At 41.2% G+C, this 13,710-nt stretch overlaps 1 protein-coding gene across 1 annotated transcript in view; it reads right to left on the bottom strand.

Moving 5' to 3' along the window:
- The window catches only part of LOC115785127 (Na(+)/H(+) exchange regulatory cofactor NHE-RF2), a 35,577-nt gene extending 29,263 nt beyond the window's left edge, over window positions 1-6,314 (bottom strand). The window contains exons 1-2 of the mRNA XM_030736606.1: window positions 5,677-6,314; window positions 4,265-4,549 (exon numbers count right to left, since the gene is read on the bottom strand). Coding sequence (XP_030592466.1) covers window positions 4,265-4,549; window positions 5,677-5,883 — 492 coding nt within the window. The 5' untranslated portion in view covers window positions 5,884-6,314. The remainder of the gene's footprint in view (window positions 1-4,264; window positions 4,550-5,676) is intronic.
- Between the last annotated feature and the right edge of the window lie 7,396 nt (window positions 6,315-13,710).

The following is a 13,710-nucleotide window of genomic DNA, read 5'->3' as shown; positions in this document are numbered from 1 at the left end:
TGCTGAGGTAAGATGATACATCTTAACCCCAACTCGTGATGCTGCTGTCCTTGAAGCCGGAGCCGGCACAGGCAGTACCGATCACTGTTTCTGTTAGAGGCATTCAAAACAGTCTAGTGGCTGCCATTGTGCCAACAAGCCAAAGATTTTTTTTAAAAAATGGAAGAGAATAATGTTTGACAGGCCAAAAATGAGGAAAATGACTCAGCCAAGCTTATACCTCAATTTAATACAATTTCTTCTGATCCAGAACCAGAGACAGAAAAACAAGTTTCCTGTAAAGTGATTCTGTGGTTCAGTTACTCACTTTAACTGACTCTCATACATAGAAGCAAGTTATAGTGAATCATGAGCACACACACGCATGCATACACACACACACACACACACACACACACACACACACACACACACACACACACACACACACACACACACACACACACACACACACACACACACACGCACACACACGCACTCACAGCCAGTCCCCAGTCTGTCACTCAGCAGTCAACCTCTCGGCTCCTTCTCCTGTACCACAAATCAAGGGGGAAGTAAACATGAGAGGAATGCAAAGGAAAAAGCAACCTGGGGGATGAGTGGCCATAAAACAGAGGAAAAACACAGACATTGTCATGTAACCTGGGGAACACATGCACAAACACACAAAATGCCTCTCACTGGAATATTTATTGCGGAAATGTGAAAGTAATTACAGTTACAGAAAAGTTCATGTCATGTTTCTTTTGCATGTAGTGATTTTAGGCCATTAGACCAGCATCATCTATGGCTGCAGAAACTTCTATTTTTTCAACAGACAGGAGAAAATTTTGTCATTTGACATATTAAAACTGAACTGATCACAATCCTGATTTTCCCTTTACAGCTGACACTATGGGACCTCCCACACCCTTAACAATAGTTTTTTTGGTGCCATAAATAAAAAGTGCAATGTTGTCACTGAGTTAGTTAGCACCGGGTTCTAACTCTGAGCCCCATTTTGAGCCAAATTTGTGTACATTTAAGTCAGTTGGGACCACTGAATATATATGAAATTAACTATTAATAATTCTGGTTTTGTGAATCATTTTCATACTGAAGAAAACGTGAAATTATAATCTTTCTCAAGTTCTTTTAAATTAAGTTTGTGTATTAATTTAAAGGCATTGTCTCATGGAGTCTGTGATAAGTATATATATATATTTCCTTTGTCTGTCCATCATGTCTCTCTGTGAAGCTCTGTGTGAACTGATTTACTCTCTCTCACATCATTACAGCAGGAGGAAACTGGCTGTGTCAGAGGAGTTTTCAATACTAGAATTTGTGGTTCTGGTGAGGGGTGGCACATGGGTCCAGAAGGCGGGGCACAAGACTGACACTCATTTTTATTTTTTGTAAAGTACCCCTCCCAAAAGAAAACATGTGCTCATTTGGACATTACACAGACTCTGCATTAGGGAGCTAGCACGGTGAGAGCACTTTAATATCCACTATGACCGACTGAGTTATTCATGAGATCTGAGACATATGGCTCCGCTGGGAAATTTCTAGAAAAGTCTGACATACGTGTGCAAAAACAGCTGGAATGTGAAAACCTGTGATTTACACTGAACATACAAACATAATCCACACAAAGTGGACTGAAAATGCAAAGAAAAACAGCAGTAACATAAAACAGCTTGAGGGGTCAGGGATCCAATTAAAAAAAAAAAAAAAAACCAGCAGGAGGCAAGATGTTGGAAACACACTGTGCAGTGTGCAGTGTCTGTGCACATGCACACCCACCATCACTGACATACTGGCACACGCACAAGCCATCTATGAGTCTCTCCCTCAGTGTGTGAGACTCTGCTGCACTGCAAAGTTTTGCTTTTTTTTCTGAATCCCCTAACCTACTGACAGGGGAGGCCGGGGGGGTGGGGGCTTCCAGCAAAGCTCAAGGTTAGCACTGACTGTTCTCGGTCTGTGGTTCCCTCTGTCTACTTTGTCTCTATTTCTCTCTCCCACCTTTTCTAAAAAGTAAAACACACAAGAGGAAATTTGCTTATCCCCGAAATGAAACTTTTGCAAACTTTTACAGAGACCAAAAACAGTTCATAGTTTATTTTTGTTTTGTGATCAGCTTGTTGTTCCCTCAGCTTTTTTTTGTTGTTGTTGTTGTTGTAAACACAAGACACGTGGACATGCTGCATCAGCATGCTGCGTCAATACTGAGTCTGCATACGCGTGAGGGAACGGCTTCCTTAGAGAAGTATAATTCTTTGCAGGCTTCCAGGAATCAATCAGGCAGCAGAGGAACTTTTCAGAGCTCCAGTAAAAATAGAAGGAAGCTGATTATCTGTCACAGTGCCTGAGCAAATGAAGTCGTCTCAGTGAACTGTTGATACGTCAACAGTTTCCATCTTTTTCATTCAGAACCACAGACGCCTTTATTTGGCTCATCTTGCTGAGCTTTCCTTCAATCCTTTCATTAGACTCATTAAGACAGAACGAGAAATGAGAAACCTCTGAGCAATTTCTGAAGCAAGTACTGGGATTTCTCCCCACAGGTCACAAAGCCAGAGCTGAACGACACTCACACACACACACACACACACACACACACACACACACACACACACACACACACACACACACACACACACACACACACACACACACACACACACACCCCTAAGATTTAACTGATTGGCCCTGTCACTGCTCTGGTAGACGTACTGCCTGAGTGCTGCTCACATATTGGCAAGGCAAGCCTAAGTGAAAACACATGTTGTGTAAATGCAGAGAGCAGAAGTTGAGCGGCCTCGTCCCCCCCCCCGACAGAGACCATGTGAAACCAAATCCGATCAGATCTCGGAGCGTTCCAGGGGAGACAGAGCGGGCGGAAACGCATCCTGTTTTCCACGACAATGGGGAAGAATTATAAGCAGTGAATCGAAAAAAGAGAAAAGAAAATGTATCAAATGCTTATTACGGGTTATGCACCCAACTGTGACAGTGATCTCGTAGCTGTCCTGTGAAAATACTCTATCTACAAACTAAAGGCAGTTAACATTCCAGCCAACAACCTCCAGTATCCAGTTTTTTTTTTTGTTTTTTTTTATGATTTCTGTGGATTTTCTCTTTTGCAGAGTTACTATGTTGCCCACTGCCAGATTCCTAACCTCCGACCTTTCACATCCTCTTTTGACCTCTAACACAACATCTGGATTGCTTTCAGCTGGTTGCGACTCCCGCATTCCCGGACGGATGTAACAACGCAGACTGTGGAACTTGAATGTCATCTACTAATCTAATCTGAAACTGGCAAAGCAAGAAGAAAACAAGTGTGGGGTGAAAGCATGCTGAGGAGAGTCTGCTCAAAGCGATGACTCAGTCACTACCTTCAATCTGTTCGCTAATGCAATGCAAGTATTTTTAACTCTCATGCACGCAAGTAGACAAATCTCTAAGAATGCTTTGATGAGTGTCTGGGAACGCTTCATAGGTATTTGCGGGTTTACTAGAGAGGCAGCTCACACTGAAAAAGAAAGACACTGGATCCTGAAAACAGTTTAAGTCCATTCTCATGTATTTTTTTAAAAATACATTTCATGGCCATGTTGGTATTCACTTGCAAAGCTCTCTGTCTATGCAGAGAGGATTGTGGGAATTGAACCAATATGGAGGTCTTGGTGACAAGTCGTCTAACAAATCATGGTGTGCGTAGGTCGAAGGGTGATTGGCTGGTTGGCTCAAACCGAAAAAGGGTTCATTATGAGGAAGAAGTGTGGGAAAACAAATCAGGACTAAGAAGCACAGACAGTGGCCGCAGTGGATGGTTTCAATCGTTTTTATCATAACTTATTTCTCTTCCTTTGCAGGGACAACATAAAAGGACCACAAGAAGCACAGGCCAAAAAAAAAAAAGGAAAAAAGAGAGGGAGCAGCCTACATGTTTGGTTGTTAGTTGTATTTTAATGCTGCCCATGGGTGGTGGCTACAACAGGAATAGCTGTGTCTGCGAAGCTGTGCATGCTAAACAGAGTAAAGCTAGCTGATTTGACCTGGTTTCTGACTGAGATGAGAATGGCATCAACCTCCCATTCAATTCTTATCAAGAAAGTGAACATGAGGATTTCCAAAATGTCATAATGTGCTCATGATATTTTCTTCCCCCTTAAAGATCACACATATCAGTGCTTCAGTAAGTGGTGTGACATGATTCTAACATTGCTGATCATTTCCCTTGATCCAACATGTCCATCTGTGTTGAATGTCTTACCTTCTTTGCAGCCTTAGATGGTGACCTCCTAGTGGGCTTCTGCACCTGGCTGCTCAGTGTGATGGGCTGCTTGGACACTGAGCCGTTCTCCCGCTTCTTGATGGGGGAAGATGGCGTTGATGATGGTGCTGGAGAGGGAGAGGCTGGTGGTGAGGAAGAGGAGGATCCAATAATGGCCATCTCCTCTGTGGCTGTGAGGCGCAGGCTGCGCAGACTTTCATAGGTTTCAGAGTCGACCACCAGCAGCCTGGTCTTTTGGTCCACAGCCTTGATCCTCTGTACCACCTGAGGAATGGGACAGGACTGTGTGATACTAAATGTTTGGTTTGAATACGCGTCAATCATACATTAAATTCTGCACAGTTTGGCTGCAGATTACAAGCTGCTTCTATAACGGCGCAATCCCATTCCATCCATCATGCAAATTTATATAGAAATATGCAAACGCTGACCATTATATTAGACCGTATCTGCTGCAATTAATTGACATTTTTCTTATCAAAAAAGGTGATGACTCTGGCTTTCTCCAAAGTGGACAGGTTTTCTTTGCCATCTTTGGTTCTTACTGTTTAACAAAGCAACTAAAAAAAAAAAAAAAAAAGTAAAAGCAGAAAATAAAGTAAATAATCTGTATTGATTGTAAAATAAACTCTATATCAATTTCTCGAATCGTTTATTCACGTATATCATAAACTGGGAAGAGATGTTTTCAAAACGGGTCTCTGCCATTTAAGAAGCAGCTGGATCATTGTCATATGAGCAGGAATATGACACATGAGAGGCAGATTTGTTCCCAGAACAAAACGCAATGAACAACAGGTTTGTTTTCATCTATGCAGCAACAAACTTAATATACTGTGCACAGGGGAGGATAGTGCTGATGTTCCTCTGTGTGTGTGTCTGTGAGCTTGGGAAAATAATTATCTGAGCCTGCTGACTCTGTCTGACCACCAGCCAGGCCTCAGAGTGAAACAGCAGCACATGCAAACAGAGGAGGAGCAATTTGTTAAGGATCTTATTTACAGGGACGGGTTTATATTTAAGCTTAAAGCAAACAGTGACCGGAATCTTGCTGATTTTCATTATTAAAAAAAAAAAAACATTGGGAAGGATTACAGCACTTTCTCAGCCTGCGTAAAGTTCTTTATCAGTGCAGGCAAAGGCTGTACAGATCAGTCAAGAACTGGAAATGTAATCTAGAGCAAATGCGGTATTTTCCATAAACGTGCTCCTGTGTGTATAAACTGTCAGATGAGGAAAATGTTTTGTAATTCAATAACCTGCAGACTGCTCGTTTGCGCCACGGTGGCGGGATGTCCGTGTCAGCCAATGTCACCTGTTGATGTAGGCAACCCCCGCTCAGCCAACTAAGAGACAAGTTCAATAAAATAATAAAATACACATCTACTTGCCTGATGGTGCGTCTCCTTCTCCACGTTAATTCCGTTCACTGCAATCACTCTGTCCCCGGCACGCAACCCTGACGCTTCTGCGGGGGAGCCAGCCTCCACTTTGCGGATGAACTGGCCGCTCTTTCCTTTTTCGCCATGCAAGTGAAATCCATACCCGTTCTCCCCTTTTGTCATGACACAAAGCCGCGGTTTCCGCTCGTTGGCCATTTCCCCTTGATGATTTAAAGCCTCTGAAGTGTTCAGGTAAAGTATAATGATCAAAAATGCAAGTACTGGACTTTAGGAGAGCGGGTTCAGGGCTGCTAAACTTCCACGGTGCAAAAACATATCTGCCCGATACGCGCGCTCTCCCCAGTACAAAAGTATAAAGTGAAACAGCCCCAGATGCGCTTCAAAAGAAGAAGGCCCCGAGTAAAAAGTGCACGCAAGGAAAGCTTAAAACTTAAGGTAACGATGCAACCAGCAGATCCTGCCTCTTGTATCACATTGAAGCGCGCTGCTCAAAGACTCCAAAACTGACGGGCGCGCACAGACTTCAGAGCCTCCAGCAGAGCATCATTATTGCGACTGAAGACGTCGAAGAGCTCACCGGGTCCTCTCCTCTCCCTGGAAATTTCTCCATAACAGCTGTTCGGAGAGCGCACGTTTAGTTATGCTGTAGTTTGCGCAGGGTTAGCGCCGTGTGCGCAATAGCACCCCCTCTCACCAGACCGTTTACCTGTTTGCGAGCTGAAATATTTAGGGCAGAGAAGGAGGACTAAAAATTACACAATATTGCCCCTGGGTGGCAGAAACTGGATTGTGAACAGTGTCCTTAAAAAAAATTAAGGAGGACGACACCGGACTATTTAAAGTAAGCAAATATAGGCCTAGTTTATAATGCCAAGATGCACGGTCTTTGATGAACCAGTTTCTGACCGATTAATCGCTGACATGCTCACTCTCAATACGCGCAACTAGTACTGCAATTAATCAAAACAATAGTGCTTTTTTTAATTATTTTTTTTTTATTTTAAAAGCTTGTTTATAACGCACTGGCGCTGAAAAAATAAGCTACTAAAAACAAAACAAAATACAAATCTAACTGATGAGGTCAAAGCCTTTAGTAAATAGATTGCAAATGCAGACAAAACCGAAGGGAAATTAGCACTTTATTAGTGTAGACTGTCAAAAACACTCATGGAAATGCTGTTTGAAATAATCCTTGAAAAATAACCTTATCATATTCATCTTTACAGCCGTTAATTTAATGTCATGCAGCGCTGCTGGACGTGGCTGTTTCCTGTTGAAACTGCCACAATAAAACAACCCAGAGGGCAGTGGGACAATTGAAAAATATTTAAATTATGAAAATAAAGAAAACATTACACAATGCAAAAATAAAAAAAATTTTTTTTTTTCAATGGTCGATTTTATTTTATTTATTTATTTATTTATTTATTTATTTATTTATTTATTTATTTATTTATTTATTTTTTTTTAAGCCTGTCATGTCTGGTAGATCTTGCAAGCAGAACTGTGATCTGAATGCGTTGTTGTGCCAAACATATTTGCTATTTCAAGATGAGCTCTATAGGTTCTCAATAGGCTCTTCTTGTTGATGTTTTAACCCTTTATTTTATTTATCTGAGTTATTTTTCCACATACTATGTAACAGCCAGAGCTGACAGGCTGAAGAAGAGGAAAATAAAGAGAAGAAAAAGGGAGAGAGAAAGGGAGCAAAAAAAAAAAAAGGGGAAAGAGCACAAGTCTATTAATCAGATACTTCATCACTTTAACATATAAAAAAATACTATCAATACTTGCAAAAATAAATTTGTGTGTGAAAAACAAAACTAACAAAGCATGTTACGCACACCAACAATTTTGTTGAGTTGTGATTGAGTGGGCGTTTGTGTCTGTGTCATGTTTGTGTCTGTGTCATGGAACGTACTTACCAATGAGGGCAAAACGCTGCAGCTCCACCCATCAGAAGCCAGAGGCAGGTACGGAAAGCCCCCGGAACCCCAGGCCACCAGCCTGGTCGATTTTAAATCAATCAATCAATCAATCAGTCAATCAATCAATCACACATACACACACACACACACACACCATTCTTAACGATGAACCGTACTCACAGGCCACTTTGTTAGGTACACCCGTTCTTGTTATCTCAGTTATCTAACCAGCCAAACACATGGCAACAACTTCATACATTTAGGTATGTAGACATGAACAAGATGACAAAAGTTCAAACCGAGCATCAGAACGGAAAAAAAGTGAAATGGGACAAATAAATAAACAGTAAAAACCAAACTAACACAAAATAAAATTAAAATATAAAGAAAATGTCCTTAGTTTTTGTTAGTTTGGCAAAACTTTATTTCAGCTTGTCAGAAAATTCATTGACGGATGTGTTTATTGAGGCTCTGGACAGGAGGGAGAGCTGGGAATGCAGAGTTGAAGATCTTAAGATTTTCACTGGACGTCAACAGGATGGATTCATAGACTATGAAGCCACGCAGTTGTAATAGATGGAGTATACGGTTTAGCATTTCTTACTGAAATATGCAAACGCTTCTCTGACAGACAAGCAGCTGTTGGCCAACCAACCAGACATTGTGGTGGTTGACAAGAAGCAGAAGACCGCAGTTGTGATAAATGTGGCAATACCAGCGGACAGCAACATCAGGGGCACGAGAAAATAGAGAAGTACCAGGAGCTGAATAAATAACTGGAGCAGATGCGCAAAGTGTTCCCTGTGAGAATAGAAGCATTAAGAGCTGAAAACATGAAACTGGAAGAGTGGCTCCAGCAGACTCCAGGCGCATACTGTTTCCTTTCCCTTAATAATCCCTAAATAATCACACTAAAAATACAAACCTACATATTTATATAAAGAACCGTTATTGGTAACGACATTACCATTAACCAGGTGTTGCAGTTTCTGATGATGACCACGCGGGGGCAGAAAACACTCACTATTACTAAAAATGAGCTCAGTAAATATTTAACAGTTGTCAAAACGCACACAACATCGCAGTGACACTTCCGGTCAACCTTCAAAAAAAAAAAATAAATACAAGAACGCTTATAAAAGGGAAATAATACAAAGGTACAAAAAGGTACTGTATTTGATTGAAATGCATCACATGGAGTGTTAGATGTATAAATAATACACTGTGATAATTACTGAGTAAACAAAATGCAAATTTTCTGACATGTATTTTTTAACTGGTTGAACGAGCCAATAATAACTATTTTGAATGTTTTGACAGGAAATAGCCAGCATAAAATCTACCTTGATGTTGGGGCAAACACGTCCTACAGATCAGACAGCTTTCTAGAATTATTTCACTCACTGTAATTAGTTAATCGCTTTTTTGATCAGTAAATATGCAGACGATTAGCTTTCATCTTTAATGGACTCATCCAGTTGGATCCAGTCAGAGCATGCAGCCTTGACTAATGAAAAACAGGTGGTCAGTCTCAGTTTACTACTATTTGTATTGCCATGGCACAACTGCTGTTGCTGATCTGCACATCCTCCACTTCACGGTGATGACTCCACTGGCTCAGAGCATCATTTCCTCTATCAGCTCCTCTGGGAAAATGAGCAAATCCTTGTTTGTCAGGCCCGGAGTCCAGGCTTGCTCACTATTATTTTAGCCGTACGCCTACCCGCTGATGGACTGTCTAATCTTGATGACTGTTCCATTTAATACACTAGTTTCCTGTCAATCAGCCCCGGACAGATCATCTGTTTCATGGGGGCACTTTAGTGAATTTAATTTCAGCAGCAACAGCACAGCAGCAGAAACAGGGTTTCATGTTATTATCTTTCCTGCTTGGAGGTTCACTTTATTTTTAGATGAGTGTTAACGTTTCCCGAGGAACAAACACATCTCTCTCAGTGCAGAAAATGTGGCAAACCTTGCTGATTTTTTTTTAACTTTTTATTTTTGTAAAATAGTCCCTAGATGAACCATCAGCAGTAGAGCTACAAGGATTAGTGGACTAAAAAAAATTACTGGGGACAATTTTGATAACAATCATTTTGAGTAATTAAAAACTTGCTTATATGCTTTAATGGCCAAAGGTGCTTTTGATTTTCAAGAACATATCCTCACTGCCAAAACTCAAACCTTTCACCACAAAGAACAAAACAACACGTGTACATGAGCAATGGTGAAGATTTATTATATGTGTCAAGCTGGATGATGTTGCAAGAGCATTGTTTCATGTTACATTCTTCTGCTGACAGGGAGTGTGACAGATATGAAACTGTAATGTAGCATGCAGCATAATAACCTCCTCTCGTGGGAAGTTTTGCATTCTTTTTGCTTTCCCATTTTATTATCACGTCACTTCTTTATTTTTATACTGGTGCATGGTGGTGGTGGGGGGGGCAGAGATGATGGTGAAACTTGTGAGGGTGAGTTGGAGTTCATTGATTGACACCTCCTGGAGAAAAGAAGGGGGGGGGGGTGTTAGTGAATTTCTGCACACAGAAAGAAAAACATCTGGGCAGTGTCAACACCCTATCCTCCCTCTCTCTGTCTATCTGTCTCTCTCTCTCACACACACACACACACACACACACACACACACACACACACACACACACACACACACACACACACACACACACACACACACAAACTGTAAGATATGTCTTTGGCTACATGTTTATATTAAAGACGACAGCTCGTGCCATCAGGGGGGACATTCTTGAGGGAAACTCCATTTTTAGTCTTTGTCACAGCTGTCACCGCTTCACCTAAATGGTTCCATGAGTCAACAAACATGCAAGCCACACACACGCACGCACGCACGCACGCAGGTCCACAACAGTACAAGCTTCAGGTACTTTAGGCCGATGATGCAATAAATCACCACAAAAGCGCTGCAGCCTCAAGTGCCCAATTTAGCTCACCCCTGACACCCTGCATTAAAGTTTAAGCCTCTCATTCCCCCAAATCAGGTTTTTTTAATTGGCGTAAACAACTTCGAAAACACAGGCACAACCAGGATCTCTGTCACACGCTCATGACCTGGTTTAATAGCTACTGACATGCTGAAGCCCTCCCTGCTGCGCGTCTCCTTCAGCTTTGGTGTGTTCACTTTACAGCGACTCACCAAAATATCAAATGGGTGTATGTTAGACTTAAAACGGTGTGAGGCACCCTCACAGGCACCGCTGCAGGAAATACTGTATTAATTAAGTCTTAAAATCATCGTCCTCACAGTCCCAGTCCTCTAGGTCATTGTGCCTCTGTGGTGCTCCTGACACTTCACTGACAGCTGTTTTGTTGAGACGGTTTCTTACACATGACGTGAATGTGAATGACAAGAGGTGCTGATAGGCTTTAGTTTTGGATTGAAATCAAATCAGGCTTACATGCACACAATAACTTGTGTGCATGTATCTTGAGTTGATTTTCTTGGTTCCAATATTTGTTATACATTATTGAAATGGACAGAGGCACCCCCACCTCCCCAGCAGAGGGAGGGAAAAGAAAACACTGTGGGGTGGAGAAGGGCACAGCTCTCAGCTTTAATTAACCACACAGGGCAGCTCACTCCTCCTCCTCTTCTTCTTTCTGATCCCCTCCGTGCTCCCCACTCCAGTATGCGCCCCTCACATACTTGGCATGTTGCAAGAGAAAGAATGTTGTGTTTCCTGACTTTCAATTCAAATTCCAAAAACAACACTCTGATTTCTTTTAGGTCTGGTTAAGACTGACTTGACAGACAGTTCTACAAATGATCCGAGCTGAGGTTTGGGGTGTTTTTCAGTCTTAGGTGTTCGCGCTCTTCACAAGTTTCTATAAGTATTTGGACAGCGACACAATCGTATTTTTGGACACCAACAAAGTGGATCTTAAATCAAAGATATGACTTTCAGCTTTAAGGCTCAAGGGTTTGACAAAATATTGCATTAACTGTTCAGGAATTTTAGTCATTTTTATACACAGTCCCCCATTTTCAGAGGTTTAAAGTAATTTGACAACTGACTGACAGGCAGCTGTTAGCAGGTTGAAAGTTGTGGTTTCCAATTTTGTGTTTTTTCAGAAATATCAGTTCTGTCTTTTGTCTCCACTGTACAAACGTTAGCATTTTAACACACTAAACTAAGATGGTAAACACCACAAACAACAATAACAGCACACTTGATAAATATCAATATGTTCGTGTCACTCTTGTAAGTAAAATAAGTAAATAACATTTTATTTATATGGCACCTTTCATTGTAAATATCACAGGCTGCTTGACAACAAAAGCATGTCGTGAAGCACTTTGTAACCTCATCCTACCGTGAGCATGTTAGCACGATGATGTTAGCATTTGCCCCAACATTTCCAAGTGAAACCTAGAGAGCTAGCACAGCTGTAGGTTTTCTGTATTCCCCCCCTCACTTGTTTCCACCTGTTTTATCTTTGTTTTTATTTCACCTGTTATTTATCTGATTTATCATTAATGAATTTATTTTTTCCATTTTTGTCGGCAAATGGAATGGTGTAGCTAATAGTGTGGCACGTTTCCAAGAGGGTTCTTTCTGGCAACAAAACGCTCGTACCTTTGACCTCTATTCATAAGTTTTGCAAACATGTTTGAAATGTTCGACTGTTAAAGCAATATTTGCATTCACTTTCTGTTCTGTAATATGTCCTCCATCAGTTAATTACAAACAGGTTCTCAGGAAGGCCCCCGCAGTAAGTTTACAGGTGTGTCCTCCGGCTATCAATAATTTTAACGACCTTCACAATAATTAACCTGCAGCTTGCCTGCTGGTACACATCTCCCCAAGTGCTGAGTGTGTGAGAGAGCTGAGGGGAGAGAAACTTAGGGAGTTTTTCTTTCTTTTCTTGGAATATAGACAATTTAAAAAATTTAAATTTAGGTTGAAAAGTTGTATTGAGTGCTGTGTTTTGTTCACACTGCCATGAGAAGACAACATAATGGATAACACTGCAAACAAGCAAATCTTGTGTCACACCCTGTTCAATTTCCTGACAAAATGTCTGTTATCACTTGAAATGTGTGATAATGTCATTGCTGCCCGTGGTTCCCACGAGCAGTAAAATCAGCGTTTCACTCTGAGGTATCACCCTCAGGGCTCAGGAGCAACGACTTTCCTCCACTTTATTGCTGGATTTCCAGTTTGCTGGTTTCACGAGCCTCTCAGAATTAACTAAATGACCGCAACGACTGTGATTTCATCAAAGCTGCTTTGTGAGTTTCCTTTGTTTTTTAATCTATGTGCATTCAAATGTTACTGTGTTAATCTTTAGCTCTTTCTTTCATGACTTTTTTTTTTTTTTTGCACATTTCTTGCACCATTCAAATCCCACCTTATAAAAATAGCACTAAATATCAGCAAAAAAAATATAGCCGTATCATACTGATTAACAAACTTTTTTGCTTTCCAGTTTTCCAAGGAAGGATGTGCTTACTGCCAAGGCCAGAGTCTACCCCAGAATCATGCTGCTGATGGAAATTAATGGCATGCGTCACTCTGTTGGAATTGGGTGAAATGAAAATCCCCACTATGTTGCTCTTCTAAAACCAAAGACAAAAACCGACCTGGGGACCTGCAGCTGTGTACAGTTAGTGAGAACTGCACGTGATTTCTTCTGTAGTGTCTTTTTTGCAGTGCAAAATATTAGAGGAATAAACCATTCCTGTAATTCCTGCCAAAGTTTAGAAAGACCTCTGGGGTTTGCTGGCCATTAGTTTGCCTGTTTCTGAGTATAGCTGAGATTATTTGCGTGCATGAGAGAACACATGTACTGCTTAGAAAACATCTTAGTCTTTCTTGGTTGATTTTTCTCAGAATCAGAAGCGAGCTCTGTTTTCTGTTTAATAACAACACTGTTTTGCACATGACATTGAAGAAGGAACAAAAGCTGCGTGACTGCAAAAACTGGCCGGACTGTGTGTTCACCCTCACAAGTTACCACGAAGCAGGTTGTCAGTAAAAACACTGCAGAATAAGGGCTGAGCAGTGAGGTACAAAGTTTGTTGTAAGAGGATAGTGTGGAAGTTGTC

The sequence above is a fragment of the Archocentrus centrarchus genome, chromosome 8 (genome assembly GCF_007364275.1).
Source record: "Archocentrus centrarchus isolate MPI-CPG fArcCen1 chromosome 8, fArcCen1, whole genome shotgun sequence".
Classification (NCBI taxonomy): domain Eukaryota; kingdom Metazoa; phylum Chordata; class Actinopteri; order Cichliformes; family Cichlidae; genus Archocentrus; species Archocentrus centrarchus.
This window is presented reverse-complemented; position numbering and strand designations above follow the sequence as displayed.